The 20971-nt window shown below is 45.1% G+C and overlaps 1 protein-coding gene and 1 non-coding gene across 6 annotated transcripts in view; one reads left to right on the forward strand and one right to left on the reverse strand.

Annotated features, from left to right (window-relative positions):
- Positions 1-20971, reverse strand: part of FBXW4 (F-box and WD repeat domain containing 4) — an 87168-nt gene that overhangs the window by 49947 nt on the left and 16250 nt on the right. For 4 of the 5 annotated variants that reach the window (XM_042238728.1, XM_042238729.1, XM_027960314.2 and 1 more), the window contains exons 2-5: positions 19998-20093; positions 16842-17027; positions 16276-16408; positions 9817-9911 (exon numbers count right to left, since the gene is read on the reverse strand). In XM_042238728.1, the coding sequence (XP_042094662.1) occupies positions 9817-9911; positions 16276-16408; positions 16842-17027; positions 19998-20093 (510 nt within the window). The remainder of the gene's footprint in view (positions 1-9816; positions 9912-16275; positions 16409-16841; positions 17028-19997; positions 20094-20971) is intronic. The other variant, XM_042238730.1, reaches the window with a different exon arrangement.
- TRNAE-UUC (transfer RNA glutamic acid (anticodon UUC)) lies at positions 17502-17575 on the forward strand. The gene has a single exon. It is a non-coding gene; the product is annotated as a tRNA-Glu (tRNA).

The raw sequence follows: 20971 nt of genomic DNA on the forward strand, positions 1-20971 counted from the left end.
TTCCAGGATCCTATGAAAACCAAAATATTCATACTCCACCGTGACCACTATGACCATTGTTCGAAAAGCTGGATTATGGTTTTGCTGTCGGACGGTGCAGAGGAGGAGACAGCAGTGCAGCTGAGCAGGGATAGAGACAAGTCTGAATCCAGTAACATGGAAAAGGTGTGGTGGGGGGAGGGAAATCACAACAAAATATGATTTATAGTTATTTTAATCTCCTAAAAGCTTCTCTCTCAATATTGAAATTCTCTTTTGCAAATTAAGGCCCTGCTGAAGATTCTAGATGTTACCACATCCCAACTGGCACCCCACCTGCCCCTCCTATGCTTTTTCGTGCCCCATTCATGTTTTAAATTTGCATTGCAAACTATGAAGAAGGAAAGCTTCCACAGAAAGCAATTTCCTGGGCCAGCAGCTCTTGGACTAATATTCCCTTTGCAATTACCAGGGCTCCTGCATGTGTGTGCTCCCCTCCTTCCTCCCACCAGCCCACCCCCCAACTCCCTCCCCCTTCCCTGCCAGCACCTTCTACCTGAGCCAAGCCTATCTGACCAGCACCACAGACAGTGTCACAAGCGAACCCCTATGAAAATGCCCTGGCCAGAGAGAGGAGCAAGAACCAGCTGGGAAAAGGGGCAAGGATCTTGGGTAGTCAGCTTAACAGAACACCCCAGAAGCACAGAAGTGTTGTCTGTAGTAGAAGGCTCATAACTTATATAAAACAGGAAATAAAGACCCTGCTCCCAAAAGTTAACAATCTAAACTTCGAAAAAGTCCTGCTTAAGAAACTACTAGAGGCACAAGGATTAGCAGATATCCATTTCACACAACTGAGATCTTTCAGTAACAGTGTGAAGGAAGAGCAAAAATATTTGCTGGCTTACTGAGGTATAAGTGCATCCTTCATTGTTATCCTATGTAGAAATTCAGCCTAGCAAAATTCAGAATCAGCACAGATCTTTTTGAATCATAGCATCTTTTTTTTTTTAACCTCTTCGGCTGCACTGCATGTCAAGTGAGATCTTAGTTACCCAACCAGGGATTGAAACCCCACTCCCTGCACTGGAAGGAGGGGAGCCCTAACCACTGCACCACCAGGGAACTCCATGAATCATAGAATATTTATAGCCAGTTTTCCACATGAATACTGTCAACATATCTCACTGCTAGTGGTACACAGTTCTCTTCCTTGATGGTGTGAGGAAAATATTCCAGTTCTTAAGTTCCAGGCTCCTAACCCCCCCAAAGTGGGCTCTAATAATGAAGTTCATTCTGATAATGAAATTCAAGAGGCTCACGGATGCTGGCAACGGTCATGGACAGCAGAATGCCTGTTCTTGGGTCTTGAGCCCACGAGCAAGGAGAGTCACCTGGGACTGTCCTGAACTCAGAGAGGGAAAGAAACACAACTGACTATGCGGACTACCACCTGGAAGTCCCAGGGACCAGGACTCCGGAAGATGGAAAAGTGATGGGGAGAAGACATCTTTTCAAAAAATTTGCTTTAAAATGAAAGGAAAACAGGGAACTTAAGTCTTGACTCCAAATTTAAGTACTGAAATCTGCCCCAAATGGCCTGAGAGCCACCTATGAGTAATTACAGGAAGATGGGATAATCCTTCCACTTCTGACATGACCCCTCAATATACAAAAAACACATTATTAATCCAGCCACACTCCCATCATTCCCTTTTTCACTCAGACCCAGTGCAAAGCCCACTCCACCCCCTAGTCTACTTATAAGAGTGAGCTCCATCGGATCAAAAAACTAAAAGCACAGATATTTCATGAAGATCCCTCTTTTGACTGACCTGAGTGTTGCAGCTAACAGGTGAGGAAATCTTAAATATACGAGTGTTATCATGACGAGACCACTGGAACGGATCACTGCTATAAGTCAGACAAGGGCTAGAAGTTTCCGCCCTACCATCAGGTTCCTCTTTAGCCTTGACAGATCAAACTCAAGCCGAAGCAGGCTACAGAGATCAGTTCAGTCTCCGAGCCAAAGGTCTTCACAGTGAGGGACCAAAGCTGCCCTGGCTGGGCCTCTGCCGGCCCGTGTCCCAGATTAATCACCACCAGGAGGGGCCTGGACACTAGGCTGCAATCTGAGCCCAGCAGCACCTGCACAAGGGTCACCCTGGCACCTCCCTCATCCCCTCAGGCAAGACTCCAGGGCATGAAGGTATCCACCTGCTGACTACAGGCAGGCCAGACACTTAGCCATCTTCAACCCCACAGGTAAGTCACAGGCAGTTCAAGTTAGTGCAAGAAGAGAGAGAGATGTACAGACTCAAGGAGTGAAGTTAAGGCTCCAAGAGAAAGAAAATTCTCAGCCTCTGAAGAGAAAGACTTCAATGCCCCTCTCACCACTATCTAGGGAGAATATTTAGCTCGAGATCAGTGGTAAGCAAACTAAGACCTCAGAGGTTATGAACTAATGAGATGCTTCATGTTTGGGGCACATTCTCATCATTTATAGACCAACAGGAGGGAGGGAGAACAGAACAGGGATTTTTCAAAACACCCACAAATGCTACCAATATGCCCATGTAAAGGAAACTTAGACATAAGTTAATTCACCCTGTGAGGGTGCAGGAGAGTTTCCTCTGAATGCCAAGACCTCACAGAACAGTTTCCTTAAAGGATCTAAATCAGGACACTATTTCAAACACATGTTCACATACAGCTAGTGACTACGTGTGATGTGTGTACACATGTCTGTTCATGCTAGAGCATACTTTTCAGGACCAATGGACCATATTATATATTCTCCTCAGAAGGCAATTTGCTTTATATTGTTGCTTCTTAAGTCTACTGGGGTAGGAGAAAGTATTCTTGAGACTCAAAAAAAAAAAAAAAATCAAAAGGAGGAAGAGAAGCCCGGAATATCTGTATCTTAGAACGATCTGTCCCAGGCCCCAACTTGTGATATAAGGAGAGGCCACTCGGATGGATGCACCCTTTTCCACCTGCCTCATGCCCCAGGGAAGGAAGGGTGGGAGAGGTCCAAGTCAGATTGAAGTGTGTATCCCTTAAAAGAGCAGAGAAAAAGCACAGGTCAGATAAGAGGAGAAAGAGCTCCTACACAGCGCCTTCATTTGAAGAGAAACACCCACATCCTGACTGTTACACCTTGTACCTCCAGAGCTCCATCTCCAGGAATTCCCTTTGAACTCCCGCTGCAACCCAGAGTTAGGATAGAGCAGTGGCTACAATTACAACTTGCTTGCAAGGGGTTGGGGGTGGGGGAGAACTCTGCATTTGACGGGCCATGAAAGGTCCCTGCCTGTAAAACAGACTGGAAAACAAACCCTTAATTTAAATGTTAATGAAAGTGCTGTTGGGACATCAGAGGGTTCCCGGCTGCTCAGAGAACAGCAACACCAGCCCCAGGATTTATGGCTCCCCTTCCCCCTCCTGCCTCCCTCTCTGCCTCATCACCCACTGAAGTTTAAAGAGTAAAAAAAAACAACTAATTTTAACATTAACTCCGTGCTTCCACCTTGGGATGTGATTGCTAAATTATCTGTCGGCAGAACACTGATCAAAGGTGGAAAAACAGAGGCACATTGCACACATAACCCAGAAAAGTCAGCCGCAGCTACGGAAGGAAAATTGCCATCTTTCTTCCTGACGCAGGAAGGGCAGAAGCAATAGCGGTACAGGTAGGGACTGGAGCTGGAAGGTGCAGGTAGTAGCAGTGAAGGAAGACTGATCCCTCCCACCTGTTGTGCTCCCCATTTTAGACCTTCGCGCACCACCGTCTTTGCTAAGTTTGACTGGTCTGTCTCTCCATCAGACCATGCCGTCTAGTTCACTGTTGTTTCCCCAGGGTCTAGCATGCTATAATGCTTAAGAAGTATCTGGAGAGAGAAAGAGAGATCAGGACAGGAGGAGAGAGACAGCGACAGACACAGAGCAGAGAAAGAAAGAATGGAACACTGAGACTGAGGGATGGAAACGTATCTGTAGCAGGGGCACAGCATCCCACTTTCTGCAGCAGCCTCTGCTTCTAGTTGCAGTCTTTCATTTCAGCCAGTTCTTCACAACTGAGCCAACCTTCCTGGCCAGGGAAGGAGTAGCTCCCACAAACGGGGTCTGGGCCAGCCAGGGCTGGTTGGGTTGCTGGTCTCAGGCCAGCAGCTCAGCACATGAGTCTCTCTGTGCCCAATATGCCCTGGGTAGTGGCAGAAATCCAGGGTCATGAGGAAGTGAAACCCACCCCTGTGGCATTTCATCCATGCTACTGATGGATATGTCTGTCGGAGAGGCTTGGCTTAGCACAGGCAATGAACTCTAGGGTGGCAGGCACTGCCCTGAGATTCAGCAGGACCAGACTCCAATTCAGTTGTTTCCCTATGCTGGTCTCTTTCCAGTATTAGGTCATCTTAGGCTGGACCAGTGGGCCCACCAAGCTTCATGGAGAGTTCCCGTCTTTCTCCAGACACCCTGCTACCCCTTCCAGCCATGCCAGGCTCTGGCCTGTCCACACTGTCTTTGTGTCCCTGACATTCTCATGCAGGGCACACCTGTAGGAGACTCCCTCTAGTATGCTCTTCAGCCTGGCAAAGGGGGACCCTGAGCCCCTCCTTGCTGACAGAAGGTGCCCTTTCCTGAGCAAGCCCCTGACCCTGGGAAGGGGGAAGAGACAGATCTTGAAAGCTGTGGGCCAAACCATCAGGATGATCAGCTACAGTGTGAAACACAACGTCATCCATCAGTCTTTCTTCAGGTTATCAAGGTTAGGGATCCCCTTCGGGGCCAGCTCTTTATCACCAACTAGCAAAAGCAAAACTCAGGGACACAACATTTACTTTTGATTTGTCTTTCGCTAAAATCACTGAGTGAGTTAGGAAGCCTAGGGCCAAAGGATTGTTGAACCACTGGGAACCAAAAGAATCTAAACTGAAAGTTGGCTGCCTTTTTTTCCCCAATCTTTCAAACCTCTCTGTCAGAGAAAACTCCAGATGCAATTACCTTTCACTAAAGAAGGGCGTATTTCAACAGGCTGGTGAATGTGTCTGCCACACACACAACACACAGTAAACCCTGTAGCCACTGGGAACAAACACCCACTCTCCACAGAAATCCACCCGCTTACCGAACAGTACACAGTGATGGCTTTCCTTCCAGACTCTCCCTCACCTCTGGGAGAAATGAAGCAAGAAGGGGCAGCTCCTCCATCAAAAGCCCCCAGAGGCCACAACTCACTTTACAAATTTGAATCGGTACATTTCATGCAGACTTGGACTAATCCCCCAAAAAACAAACAGGCCACCACAGCGAGCACAGTTACACAAAATTATATTTTATATTTAATAACACAGCTATGTCAAGTTTCTACGCCTATACCACTCATATGTTTCCCTAATGACAGAAACAAGAGAGAAGGGATTAAAACCCAAGTGTCCTGGGAAGCCTTCCTGACCACATGCACTCATATGATAGCAAGAGTTGTTCAGAAATGGGGAAAGGATTCTGCTGAGCATCTCTGTTTTCTTGGAGGGCAATAATAAATACGGTGTCTGCAGAGGAAGGAGGAGCTGTGGGCGCCTGTCTCTTCCACTCCTCGGCAAACAGGGCGATAGGGAACCAGACTCATTTCACCGCCAGGGTGCCTCCCAACCAGCTTGCAAGGGCCCCTGCGCACTGAAGACCCATGTGCACTGGCACTCCTGGGGTGAGCGCTCACAGCTACTCAAGTGACCTCAGCCTTGACTGCATACCGCCTTCCTCCCCTTCCCCTCTCTATCACAAGCTAGCCTCCAGAAATGGAATGTTCCCAGGTCCCCACTGAGCCTTTCAAGGGCCACAGCTACTGTGCAAGATTCTGGTGGGTGAAGGCCCTGCGGTGACCCAGAGGCGTGATTCATGGCCCTCCCTGAGCACTACAGCAAGTGGCAATAGGCTGGAGACCAGAGCCTCTTCAGCCCTATCCCACACGCACCCTTCCCTGAGCCTCCATTTCTCCATCTGCCAGGAAGGGGATGCCCCTCTCTCTTCCTCAACTAAGACACACTAGTTTCAGGTGAATGTGAAAGCCATCACTGTGTACTGTTCGGCAAGCGCGTGGATTTCTGTGGAGAGTGGGTGTTTGTGCCCAGTGGCTACAGGGTTTACTGTGAGCTGCGTGTGTGGCAGACACATTCACCACAGTCAAGCGACCATTGCAGTTGTGTCCCCATCTTTCCCCACCACTGAGTAAGACACTTGGGAGAGTCACCCCACAGCAAGCGCCCTGTCCACAGGGCACACAGAGGCAAGGGAGTGAGGAAAAAAGTGATGGAAAATAGAAGGGATAAAATCGAGTCTTTAACAGTTATTCATTTCCCTACTCTGAGTATTTACTATATTCAGCTAGAAATAATCTTTTAATAGCAATATAATGCACTGCACATTTTAAAAACTCTGCTTTTCTGTGATACTCATGGAAAAGTGCTCAGAACTCCATGTGACCTCAGGAGATGTATTCTGAGACCAGCTCCACAATTACACCCAGACACGTGCCCTTCCACCTCCAGCATCTCACTTCTGTTCCATCTCAACCTGTCCTCTTTGCACTCATCACAGAGTTCCAGACTAGGCCTCCTCTACCGAAAGAGAGCTACATCTATAAGTCACAAATCCTAAAAACAGAGTCATTAGTGTTGGTGCAAGAAGATGTTATTAGACGTTGGTACAAGGAGGGCATGTAGGAGGAAGAGGAAAAGGTCTTTGCCTACCACCTTGAAACTTACTGGCTTTCCTTCTGTGTTTTTTGAGTACCTAAACATGGCTCTAAGCACATGACTGGTATTAAATATCATCCTCCAAGAGTGTTTACAAATCAAGAACTCAAGGTCAAGGAAGGAAGGAGACGTTGACATTTGGACACGGGACAGAATACCTGCTTTCTCTCAGTCATGAACACCTCAAATTAAGCCTAGGGCTTGAGGTTTCACGTTTCATGCTACAAGTTTCTAAGTACACACACAGGAAAAGAAGGCAGATAAGTCCCAGCATCAAAGATAAACACGATGAATAGCTCGGACAAGTTATTTTAAATAGAAGAAAGAGAATGAGATGTGCTGGGTCTCCCAAATGACCAGGTTCCTTCTCACTACACCAAGGAGCAGTAGGGGAATGAATCGTTGCCAGGCAGGTGAGGAGCACCTGCCCTGGAGGACGGCTGCTGCCCACCTGCTCCTCACTCAGGGTTCATGGCCACATCACATGAGTGACACTGATGACCACACTCAATAGGAAAGGTGGCCGGGAGGGGAACAGAAGGCAGCCATGGAGGGCAGGAACCCCACGGGGGGAAAAGGAGAGGAAAGAGACTCCTGCTAAGTCCTCACCTTAAGAAGACCGCAAAAGAGCAGTGTGACTCCATAAGGGCCTGGAGAAGCCTGAGGGAAGTGTGAGACACGAGAGCAGTCAAAGCCGCTAAACAAATGCTTTACCAGGCAGGAGATATTCTGGCTGACAAGACTCTAGCCCTTTAAGCTTTGTAGAGTATTTTCACATTCATTATTTCAGATCATCTTCACAATAACCTAGGATTATGAAAGAAATAGTATTCATATTTAACAGATGAGGAAACCATGGCTTCAAGCATTTACCCAAGGCCACTCTGCAAGCGGCAAAGCAGAATTCCAGATTCACAGAGCAGGCCCTCCACCTAGGAGGCAATGTCCTTCCAGACTGGGAAAATGGATGAGTTTACTGAAAGATTCAGATTCACTGACACAGTAAGAAGAAATGGATCTAATGCTAAGATGAAAAATCCCTATCCCAATATATTTTAGAGGTAAGACAAAAAGCAGCAAAGAGAATACCAACATATGCTCTGGTCATTTAGTACAACAACAATATCCCAAATGCAAACTACTTTTTAAAATAGTCCAAAACATCATTTGTGGACTTGGGGAAAAGTTCAACTCAATAGTGAGTGAAGGAATCATCCCAGGGCAAGAAAGCACACCAAGAAAACAAGATGTAAGGACACCAAGAAGACTCTTAAGGAGACTGTAGGAAAACATGAGACCTCAGTTTTCAAAGATGGGGCCTATCAAGGACTTGGCAGAGGGTCTGCCATAGAACACATGACTAATAAATGTTAGCTGCTGGTAGCAGTGGTGGTTATAGAGCAGAGCTAGTAATATTAAGGAGCTGGATCTTTCCTCAAATCCAGCTTCTAAGTTGTGGCCAAAAAAAACACCCAAAGTCAGTTTATTGTGATCAAAACTGCTTAGTGACTAAGGCAGACTCTGTCCTCAACCTCTCTTATCAACATCATCTTCAACAGCTACCACGCTCTATCCTGTTAACAGGTAGCCTAACACACTCCAGAGGAGGTGGCAGAAGTAGAGGAATACGAAGATGGGGATACTGGGGAGCCTGTACATGTCTCTGGCCTATATCCACATGCAAGAAGCACATGGGCCATCTCCAGCCTGAAGAGTATCCCTCCACCACCAATCATACCCCAGCCCACCCAGCTACTGTAAGCCAGCATAAGTCCTCAGGTAAGCACCAAGATGAAGTCACCAGCCCACCTGTCACTTCCCGCCCTTATAAATATCCAGCCCACAGACACCCAAGCTTGGCTAACTGGCTTTAAAGGGGGCAGCGTTAGGAAGAAACTGAGGAGGGGCCAGAGCCCAACAGCTCCATTTTCCACCCTTGGCTCCCACACATTTAGGCCTCTCTACTCCCTGCTGCTCTTTCCTTCCCTTTTTCTGAGGATTGCTAGAATGATTTGTTCTGAACTGCGACAGGTTTATAGGTTAGCCGACACCTTCACTCTGTGGAATTTTAATTAACTTCTCTCATCGTCAATATGCTAAGGAACGGGGTCTCCATGCTCTGAGGTCAGCAATGTGTTTCAGGTCCTGCTATATCAGCCGTCAAATTGAAGAATTAATGACGTGGCTAATCGGCTCTAATTCTTTAGGAAGAAAAAAAATTTGAAAGAGCTGTGGAAGGGGCAGGAGGGGTGCAGCCTCCTTGGGGTGAGAAGAAAAAGGCTGAAGGGGCCTGAGCAAAGAGGGGGACCAACTCTCTCCTAAAACAAGTGACTGACTTAAACATGACGCTGGAGAGTATCAGCCCTACAGCTTTTCCATTGATCATTTGGTGGGGAGTGAAGGGTAAAGGAAGTGGGAGAAGACACCAGGTAAACACTCTGATAGAGCAGGTGCATAGAGGGTGTCTATGTATCCTGCTTGGGGAAAGGCTCTGCCTCGGTTTAAGAAAGCCTAGAAAGCAGAAGTCAGGATCCAAAGCTCACTTCAGTTCAGTTCAGTTCAGTCACTCACTCATGTCCGACTCTTTGCGACCCTAAGAATCGCAGCACACCAGGCCTCCCTGTCCATCACCAACTCCTGTCCACTGACTCACGTACATCGAGTCAGTGATGCCATCCAGCCATCTCATCCTCTGTCGTCCCCTTCTCCTCCTGCCCCCAATCCCTCCCAGCATCAGAGTCTTTTCCAATGAGTCAACTCTTCGCACGAGGTGGCCAAAGTACTGGAGTTTCAGCTTCAGCATCATTCCCTCCAAAGAAATACCAGAGCTGATCTCCTTCAGAATGGACTGAGTCATGGGTAAAACTAGACAAACACCAGCCAGGCCAAAGGGTAGGATAAAGCCATCATCAAAATTGGCACTTCTGCTACAGTTGTCAATGAATCTACTCCATAAACATGACTTTGCACACAAGCCCAAGTGGACATGGGCCCCAAGCCTCTCCTGATGACGCCCACCTGCCTTGTAAAATAAAAGCATCATTTCACAGGACAAAACCATACCCCAAAACATCTCCCTTACCTGAGCAATGGGCTGATAGCAATGGACCAGACTCGGTCTTCAGTCTGGATGGTGTGTAAGCACTGCCCCAGCCGGCCTGAGGCCAAAGGCCATACCTGGAAACAGGAGAGGAGATGCTCTCGTTGGCGTTGCCTGGGATCGGGTGGGGGGGCTGGAAAGATGCACCAGGTGGAGTCCCTGTCCCAAGCGGGTGGGGGAATGGAGAATCTTTCTGTTCTGCACACACAGAGCCCTGGGGAGCACAGAGGGGCCTCTCCAGTTTCCGCCTTACCTACCACCTGGAGAGACGCCAACTCTGAATCCTAACCACCCTCTCACTTCCACCTGAGAACCCTCAAGCAGCAGCCAGTTCTATACTAGGGAATCAGTTTCACGTTCCTCAACTGGGATCTGACTGAGAAGCATTAGCAGGGGAGGCTCACCTCTCTCAGTAACCTCCCTGTGTTTGTGGGTTTTCCTTTTCCTATCTGTCACCAAGATTTTACTTTGGAGAGGTAGATAGATGGAAGAAGATCAAGGCCCAGTAAGAGAGGACAGAGACAAAATTAGAGTAGAATTAGAGAGACAGGAATAAAAGAGAAAGATCCAAGGGAAGGAAGAATGGAAGAAGAGGACTTCAAAGTGGGAAGGTGGTGTGTTGTTGTTTGTTTGTTGATAATACCCAGAATCCAGTGCTATTCATGTCAGCAGGGAATTTAGCACCTAGTGTCACCAAAAGTAGCAAAAAAGCTTAACTCTTTTAAGCTTCCATATCTCCTACAGGTTAAAAATATTGCTTGGAGCACATTATCTGGTCCCTATCAGTCAGGAATGTACATTAGCAGCCACTCTGGGCTTAACTCTAATCAACACTCACAGAGCCCTCTCAGTGGTCAGTGCATTTAGAAATCTCCCGTTAAGCACAAGGCCCCCTCACCGCACCCAACCCTAGATGACACACACAGGGGACTAAGCCTCTAACCAAACAGAGAGGAAACCTCAGATGTACACGGCTGTCCCCAGACAGCAACCGAGGAGGGATCCTGAGGAGGCAGCCAGACGGATCCGTGACCTTTCAGGGTCCCCACGGTGCTATAAGGGGAACACATGGAAGTCAGTCAGGACCTTAGATGGAAGAACTCTCAGGAGACATTCCTTGAGTTTACGGGGTAGGTGATGGAGTGGGGGTGGTCCTGACTTCTTAGGATCACATATCTCTTCTCTAAAAAGGAGAAAGTGTTTCTTAGGTTTTGTGTGTCTATGATAGGGGGAGGAGGGTGTGAGTTACTTTTCCCAACATAGGGAAAAGAAAATAAATTTAATAAGAAGATACTGAATGAAGAAGGGCAGAAAAGAAAGGTCAATAACACTTTTCCTGGAATGTCATGATTTTGGCTCATTCTTTTGGATCAGGTCACTTTGGTAGGAACTAAATGCATTTAATGTCCTCTTTCAGATCAGCTCAGCTTGGAAGAGAGAAGGATATCAGCCCTGGGATTTCTTTTGGAAGGACTGATGCTAAAGCTGAAACTACAGTACTTTGACCACCTCATGCGAAGAGTTGACTCATTGGAAAAGACTCTGATGCTGGGAGGGATTGGGGGCAGGAGGAGAAGGGGACGACAGAGGATGAGATGGCTGGATGGCATCACTGACTCAATGGACACGAGTTTGGGTGAACTTCGGGAGTTGGTGATGGACAGGGAGGCCTGGCGTGCTGTGATTCATAGGGTCGCAAAGAGTCGGACACAACTGAGCGACTGAACTGAACTGAACTGATGCAAACTACTGAGGAGACAGGTTCTTGTTGGGGGTGGGTGGGGAGACACTAAAGACTGTGATTACAAAATCTATGAGTACGGCTCAAGGCCAGAATTCACTAGAGTCCTTCACTGAACAGGCTGATGGATCCCAGTGTGAAAAAACACAGAACTAAGTTCCTGGTTCTCAGGAGTGGCTCCAGCAGCATGCTGCAATTTCTCAAGCACAATCTAGGGAAAGTGGCCTCTTGACCTGCACCAGAAGCACACCATCCACCAAAACATGAGTATGCTGATCACATCTTAACCTTCAGTGGTCAAATCCAAACAGACTCATCCCTGGTGAAGATATAACTCAGTGGAAGTGGACATATAGACAGTCCTTTTATAAAACAACTGGCAATATGTATAAACACCCTTAAACTGACCAAAGCCTTGAACCCGATAATTCTAATGCTGAGACTCTATCCTAGGAAAATTATCCCAAAATCAAGAAAAACCTAATGATAAAAATATTCCCTGCAGCTGCATTAGCAGGAAGAGCTCCTAAGGGCTTTAGAATTAGACAAATCTGGGTTTGAACCCTAGTTGCTACTTATGTATCTCTGATGTTAGGAATATTTTATAACTTCTTAGCTTCAGTTTCCTCATGTATAAAATGGGAGGTAACGCCTATCTCTTGGAGAAGGCAATGGCACCCCACTCCAGTACTCTTGCCTGGAAAATCCCAGGGATGGAGGAGCCTGGTAGGCTGCAGTCCATGGGGTCGCTGAGGGTCGGACAGGACTGAGCGACTTCACTTTCAGTTTTCACTTTCATGCATTGGAGAAGGAAATGGCAACCCACTCCAGTGTTCTTGCCTGGAGAATCCTGGGGACGGCGGAGCCTGGTGGGCTGCCGTCTATGGGGTCACACAGAGTCGGACACGACTGAAGTGACTTAGCAGTAGTAGTAGTAGTAGTAACGCCTATCTCTTAGGGCTGCAGTGTGGAAAAGTGAAGCTAAGTGTAAAGCACCTAGCACAGAAGCACCGTATTTGGCAGGCATTAGGCATCAATAATGATGGTTCTTATTACTATAGGAAAAGCTAGATATAAACATCCAACAGGAAAAATAATAACTAAATTATAAGTTCCATTGTGAAGCCATTAAAGATGACCAATAATTTATAACAATAATAGAAAACCTTAAAAAATAAAGTAGACACAGCAGGGTATACATAAGATATACTATGTGAAAGTCGCACAATCGTGCCCAGCTCTTTGCAACACCATGGACTATACAGTGCATAGAATTCTCCAGGCCAGAATACTGGAGTGGATAGTCTTTCCCTTCTCCAGGGGATCTTCCTAATCCAGGGATTGAACCCAGGTCTCCTGCATCACAGGCCAACCCAGCTATCAGGGAAGGAGTGCAAAACAAACTACAATGAGGTCTCACCTCACACCAGTCAGAATGGCCATCATCAAAAAATCTACAAACAATAAATGCTGGAGAGGGTGTGGAGAAAAGGGAGCCCTCCTAAACTTTTGGTAAGAATGTAAATTGGTTCAGCCACTATGGAGAACAGTAGGGAGGTCTCATAAAAAAACTAAAAATGGAGCTATCATATGATCTACCAATACCACTGTGGCACAGATCCAGAGAAAACCATAATCTGAAGAGATATATGTACCCCAATGTTCACTGTACACTATTCACAATAGGCAACACATATCCACCGACAGAGGAAGGGATAAAGATATGGTACATTCATACAATGGAATATTACTCAGTCATAATACAGAAAGAAATGCCATTTGCAGCAACTTGGATGGACCTGGAGACTGTCATACTAAGTGAAGTAAGTCAGACAGAAAAAAGACAAATATCATATGATAATACTTGTATGTATAATCTAAAAAATGGTACAAATGAACCTATTTACAAAATAGAAATAAGAGTCACAGATATAGAAAACAAACTAATGGTTACCAAGGGGGACGTCGGGGGGAGGATAAATTGAGAGACCGGGATTGACACATACACACTACTATATGAAAAACAGATAACTAATAAAGACCTCCTATATATATAGCACAGGGAACTCTACTCAATGCTTTGTAATGACCTATATGAGAACAGAATCTAAAAAAAGGGGGATATAAGTATATGTATAACTGATTCACTTTGCTGTACAGCAGAAACTAACACAACCCTGTAAATCAACTATACTCCAATAATAATTAATTTTAAAAATAGATATATTATGACTATAATTATGTGGGGGAAAATTACAGTAAAGAATAAAATGAGAAAATGAATAAATGTAAAGGGCTTATTAGCACAGTGCCTATACATTCTATGTTATTATAAAACAAAAAAAGCAAACCTATGCACTGAAAAATACCTAAAAGATAAAAAATAAAAATAAAAAAAACAGTTCAAATGTCCCCTCCTTCATAAAATCTCCCCTTCCAAGTCAGATGTGAACCCTCTGAACTTAAAACTCTCTGGCCGTTTCCCTAGAGCCTTACAGCTTCACTAACCTGGCCACTTCCAACCAGCTTCATAGCTAGTGCATGCAGTCTCAGTGCCCCTTAAAGAAAGACCATCTTCTTCCCCTTTGAAGCCTCACATAGAGTAGGCACTTATCAGAATAAAGAAAAAAGGGAGAAAACGAACAAATGATCAGTCCTGCCCCAGACCCAGCAGGAATGTAAGCTACCATTTTATCACATCTCAGGATGGAGCCAGTCTCACTAAAGTCAGTCCAGAGAGGCAATCCAAGCTAAGTCACAGTAATTCTGAAACTTGGGTCAGGGGTCTACAGATGTTTACAGATGAACATGAGTAAGTTCTTATGTAGGTTCAGGTTTTAGAAACCTGTAGAAGCAGCTGGAGAATTACAGATGTCACCAAAAAGAAATGGAGAGTCAGTTATAAAAGGCTAACTGTGGGTAACATGAAAATGGTCCAGGAAGATGAAGGTGGCTAAATGCAAAGATAACAATAGAAGGAGGGGACAGAAGCAGCTACTGAAAGCCAGAAAAGATGAGCTGGCCTAGAGGTCACTGGGAACCCCCAAAATAGCTGACTAGCTTCCTGGAGTTGAACCAAGGGAAGAATTCTGTCACTGACTAAAAAGAAATCTTCAAAAGGAATAGGAATGTACTATAGCGACAATTTGAGAATTAGAGTACTGATTTTAATGCTTAAAAACTCTAAAACACTAAATAGTTGTACTTAAAACATGAAACTAACCCAATATTCCAAGTAAAATTGCTGTCATCTTCAACTGTAACCAGTCTATACCATGAATTGCTACATATGGTCATAAAACTTAGCTGCGCACTGCCCTGGGTGGCAGACTACAGAGAAACGGATGGACGAAACAGAGATCATTGAAGGTTTCCCAGAGAAACTTGAAGCCATGACGATACGATGCTAGAATGAGACAAGAATGTCTAGGTCACACATGTACAAACGGTTTCTAAGAAAATTGTCTTCTGAGAAGTATAGCAAAATTAAGGCTAGTCTTTTTGCAAGGAATGGTACAAAGATGGTGACCAATCAGAAATGTGAAATAAGTATGGGGTGGAGGATTCAGATAAAAGAAATTCAGTTTCCATGTTGGTTTGAAAGATTTTCTGAATTTTTCTCAGGCTCCCTGTGCTGATGAGCACATTTCTCGGACAGAATACAAAGTATAAGAAAAAAATCAGCAAAGGGAGGAGAAACTTCCTTAAATAGAAAGGAACATATTTAGTCCTTTTTACATAAATTAGCAACATTTTTACATGAAGGTATAATCAGTAAAGAGAACATGGAGTCAGAAGTTAGTAAACACTGCAACTTCTCTCTCTTGAGTCCTCTGCCCCATGTGTCTTAGAGCCCCATTAGCTGACATGGACAAGCATTTTGCTCCTGTTAGCAATGTGGAGTCTCCAGACGCTGGGAAACACACAAGCAAGAACCTATCAAGCTTCCTGCACCATCAACTGAATTGTCAGCAAAGTTCCCACAGCAGCCCCAAAGGACCAGGCATGTATGAGCCCTGGCAAGGGATGGACACAGAGATGGAGAAAGTTCTTCTCTGTCTCACATGTGGAAGCCTATTTAACCCAGACATGAAGGAGCTGAGTCCATAAAGCAGGGGTCATGCTACTTATCAGTCTCATTCTGTTGGGCCTTGGCAGATGTCTGAGTTTCGACCAGGCAACTTGGCAATGACACAACAAACAATGCCCTCCTCTCATTGTCTTTCCACTGCTTACTAACCACATCACTCTCCGGAGAAGCAGTAAAAACACATTTTAATTATCAGCCCGATTCCTTATAAACAAGGTGGTAAAAAATTAACCTTCCCAAACACAGAGTGAGCAAAAGGTGGGAGATTTTAAAATAAAATATTGGGGTTAGAACTCAACCCACAAACTTGAGGAAACTCAGCTCAGGGAGGAAAAGCTGGCCAGGCCCTCTGTTTTTGAGTTCACGCCACATTTCAAGTGAGTGGCAAACTTCCCAGCCACTGTCCACTCCTTTCCCAGGCCAGCTGGCAGGGACACAGCCTGGCATGGCAAGCTGCACGCCAGAGGCACATAAGTGAGTTCTTTATTGTGCCATTCCCCTGCTGCCCCAACTCAATGCCCTCCACCAATCCTGAAACTCAAGCTCCTATCCACCCCCTCCACTCCCTATAGACAAGAGGGAATAGCACTATGTAAGGAGGAGATCTCACCTTGGCTGTCCTGTCTCTGGAGCCACTCACAATGATGCCCCCTTTGCAGTCCACACAGTTCACCTCCTGTACATGGGCCGAGTACTTGACAGTGAAGGTGCTATGAATCTTATGAATACCAATCTTCCCATCTCTAGGAGAGAAATAAGAAGCCAACCCCTGAAAGCCAATTAGTTTCTCTGCAGGAAGAGAACAAGTCTATAGAAACAGACCAAATCTCCAATGACTTCCAATTTGCTAAGCTTTAGGCAATTCAGCCCAATAAGGTGCTGAGTTTCTAGATATCTTTACTTCTTCAGTACACTTGGGGCTGAAGAAAGCTGAGAGAGAAAACAAATCTCCCCCTTGAGAGTATCAAAACCAGGTTCCCTTTTCATTAAAGGTTCTTCTTGTTTTCCTTTTCCAGCTTACCCTATTAAGTACCTGCTTTAAATGGAAAAAAAACATTACCCCTTCTTCTAGTCTCCCTACTCATCCTTTTGGAGTAGAGACAGAAAAGCCAGAGGCAGGCAGAAGGTCTCTGAAGAATACTGAGGAGGAAGGAAGGAGAAGCCTGCAGCACTTACCCTCCTGCACTGATAATATGTGAGTTGGCCAGCACGAAGTGGCAAACGTCCTCATCATGTCCAGCAAAGACTCCCAGGGGCCTCCGGTTCAAGCTGGCACCATCTGGGCGGAACTGATAGGCCAGGATGAAATTAGCCTGGGATATGTACAGAGAATCACCCTCTAGCTGCATCCAGGGCATCTGACTGCAGAGATGAAAAACAAAATTTAAGGATCATCAAGATATAGCAGGGAAATTCAACTTCAGTCTTTAGAAAGGCTGACCAATCCCCAACTTAGCATTAACTGTAAGGCTAAGTCTGTATCTCACTCCCCTCCTTCAAAACTACTACCTTCCCTTAGGCTTCCCTAGAAAACTAGAGTGATTAAGCTTTGTGGTGACCTTATCTTCTTTTGGCTTCCCTTGTGGCTTAGCTGGTAAAGAATCCACCCACAATATGGGAGACCTGGATTTGATCCCTGGGTTGGGAAGATCCCCTAGAGAAGGGAAAGGCTACCCAATCCAGTATTCTGGCCTGGAGAATTCCATGGACTGTATACTTCATGGGGTCTCAAAGAGTTGTACATGACTGAGTGACTTTCATTTACTTATCTTCCTTGGAAAGTCAGAATAAAAGACCCATTAAATAGTCACTGTTAAAAGGAGAATGCTTGGGAGTTTCCTGATGGTCCAGTGATTAGGACTTGGTACTTTCACTGCCAAGGCCCCGGGGTTCAACCCCTGGTCAGGGAACTATCCCCCTAGCTACCCACGTGAAAGTCAAAGTGTTAGTTAATCAGTTGTGTTTGACTGTTTGTGATCCCCATGGACTGTAGCCTGCCAGGACCCTCTGTCTTTGGAATTCTTCAGGCTAGAATACTGGAGTGGGTAGCCATTCCCTTCTCCAAGGGATCTTCCTGACCCAGGGATCGAACTCAGGTCTCCTGCATTGCAAGAAGATTCTTTACCGTCTGAGCCACCAGGGAAGCCCAGCTACCCATGGTGCCTAAATAAATAAATGGAGAATGTTTAAGACTTGAATTACTGGCTACCTACAGACTTCTTTTGAGTAGACAGAGCAACCCCCCTCAAAAAAAAGCAATAATTGAGGGGTGGGGAAGAGCAAAAAGAAACCTTCCACTCAGATAAAATAATTTTCTTTCATTCTGTGTCCTCACTGATCTGAAGATAAAGTGGTAAGTTTCAAGATTCCAAGACTCCCATACACACCTTTTTCCCAATAGATCAGTTAGGGTGTGATAGAGAAAAGAGAAGAGTGAGCCCAGGGAAGCCCCATTCCCTTGTCCTACTAGAGCAAAGGGGCTACTTTTAAGTGAAAGGAATAAAGCCATTTAGGAAAGGATGCTAATGTACAGATTAAATACCTAGATCCTCTCAGAGGATATCTAAGTTTCTGTACTAAAGCCTAAGTGTGGCAATGGCAAAACATAGCTCCAGAGCAGTGTACTACAGTTCAGTGACTACAGAGAAATGATTGGCTCTCACAGAAAGCTGATAAGAGAAATCCACAAACAGTTAAAAGATTCTAACCACAATCTGGCAGGAGGAAGAAACATTGGAAGCCACAGACCAGTCCCATGGCATGGAGTAAGCCTTAAAAACAAAGAGGACTCTGCCAGACACCATGCTCTCTGGTGGGGACTAAGCTCCTTTCCCAAGGTACATCTCCACAGCCTGTCTTATACCACAGCAGGGTCCTCGAGCTACCATGTCCCAAGCAAAGCATAGGGACAGATGATTCATCCCCATTTATAGAGACACCATCTCCCACTGCCAAGTCTGTCTGAGCAAACTGGGCTGTTTCTTCCCCAGACTCCTTAACACAAGCGTCATGGGAATGTACAAAAGTTCTGCAAATTGACTTGACGGACCATTAAATGCAGCTTGGACTTTGTAGCAACTAGTTTCTGCACATGAGGTTTTAACAAGTGTGTGCATATATTATATGGAACATGTATAGTGTACAGATGCCTGCACTCTCATTCATTACGCACATTCCTCTTCAACATACCCTTGCACAAGTTTGTGGCATACTCAAGTGGGCGACAAACAGAAGGGTTTGGAATTCATGTGTTTAGAGCCATCTGGTAAATAGCCATTTGCCCAGCACAAGAAACCAGGTTCATGCCAGGTGAACAGTGGAGAATCCCGGGGCAGCCTAGTAACCATTTTGTGTATTTATTTGCCACACTACTTGAAACCAGTCCAAAGAGACATCAGGAACAAAACCCTGATAGAGAAATAAACTCTTTCTTCTGGCAATAAAAGTCAAATAGGAAGCAGAAGGTAAAGCCCTTTGTCATACAAATTCATCTTTCTTCCCAAGTTTCTTTACCATCACCACTACCACATAATTCACAGGAACTCGGGTCAGTGAAAGCAGCAGAAGCTGGACACAAGCAACACCGGACACTCCTTCATCACATGAAGAAGCCTGCCTGGCCCTGTGAGCAGAGGTCCAGGTCAGCTGGAATGTGGAATCATGCTGTTCCCTGTCCATTCCAACCAATCCACAAGGAGTACTTTTTGGTGAGTAATCAAATAATAACGAATAATTTAGCATCAGTGAGGTATAAAATCTGTGGCATCAGCAGTGCCAAAGCCATTATTTAAATCTCCTGCCATTTTTTTCTAAGCTCTGCCTCCTATAACATATATATCCAAACCTTCAGATCCTATTTAGCTTTTTAATAAAAGTAGGGGAGAGCACTACAGGAAGCCAGGAGGGAAGGTGTAACTCCCTAGAGTAGAACTTTACAAAAAAAAATTATAAAACAAGATGAGGTGGAGTATTGGCTTCATTTCTTTCTTTTGATGAGGTGTATTAACAGAGGTTACTTCTGAGTGGTAGGATTTAGATAAGTTTATTTTCTTCTCTTTTTCTTTTTTTCAAATTTCTACAATAAACATTTATTATTTTTATACTCATAAAAATACAGGCTCTGTTAAATTGAAGTACATTTGGGGGGGGGGAATCTTTTTTTTAATGTGAAAAAAAGTTGTCCTTCTGATGCCCCCTTTGTGGTGTTTAAAGAATCAACACTGGCTCATCACCCAAGTCAGGCACATTTATACTCCAGCTCGGACTAGATTTTTCATTCCCAGTATGCTTTTATGTCCCAGGGAGCTTTAAAGGAGTCAAGAGGCTACTTACCTGCATCTCCACTTCAGCAGAATCCCCTCTCGGCAGCGCCCCAACCTCCAGTTCTGAGATACCTTCACTCGTTCCTTTACTGGTACACTGGCCATCCTATGTCCAGACGGAGGAGATAATCCAGTCACTACAACTCACTGACAACCACAGAAAACTCCCTGGGCTTATGAGTCAGGACTCGGGAACATCCAGAAAATATCTGGATAGAAGTGAAGGGGTTAGGAGATATGAAAGAGGTAACTCTTCTCTCTCCACACTAGGATAATCAAGAGAGCCGAAAAGAACAGCCCGTGCTTTGCAGTGTCCAATAGTGATGCCAAAGCAATCTAACAGAGCGAGGGTAACAAAGAGTACTGGTACCTGGCTAGCCATGTGGAAAATATCCCTACCTCACACCATACAAAAAAATTAATTAAAAATAGACCACAGATTTAAACATAAAATCTAAAACTATAAAGCTGTCAGAGGAAAAAATATAAAAATAGCTTGTGACTCAAAGTAGACAACAGTTTCTTAAGACACACAAAGCAATAATACAAAAGAAATATCCAACAAATTAGATTTTATCAAAATTAAAATTTTCTGCCCATCAAAATGAATACACAAGCCACAGTCTGGGAAAAAGTATTCACAAAACATATATTTGACTGAGAGGTTTATACCCCCCAAATATGAGGAAATCCTCCTTGTATATGTATATATTTTGAAGTCTAACAAGGAACTCTCCTACATTCTTGGTGAGAGATGACAACGGTACAGCCACTTTGGGAAAAAGTCTGGCAGTTTATTATTGATCTAAACATACACCTACTATGACTTAGCAATTGAGGCTTTCATAGGGGCTCAGACAGTAAAGAATCTGCCTGCAATGCAGGATACTCGGATCCAATCCCTGGGTCAGGAAGATACCCTGGAGAAGGAAATGGCTACCCAGTCCAGTATTCTTGCCTAGAAAATTCCACAGATAGTGAAGC

Source organism: Ovis aries, chromosome 22 (assembly GCF_016772045.2).
Source record: "Ovis aries strain OAR_USU_Benz2616 breed Rambouillet chromosome 22, ARS-UI_Ramb_v3.0, whole genome shotgun sequence".
Lineage (NCBI taxonomy): Eukaryota > Metazoa > Chordata > Mammalia > Artiodactyla > Bovidae > Ovis > Ovis aries.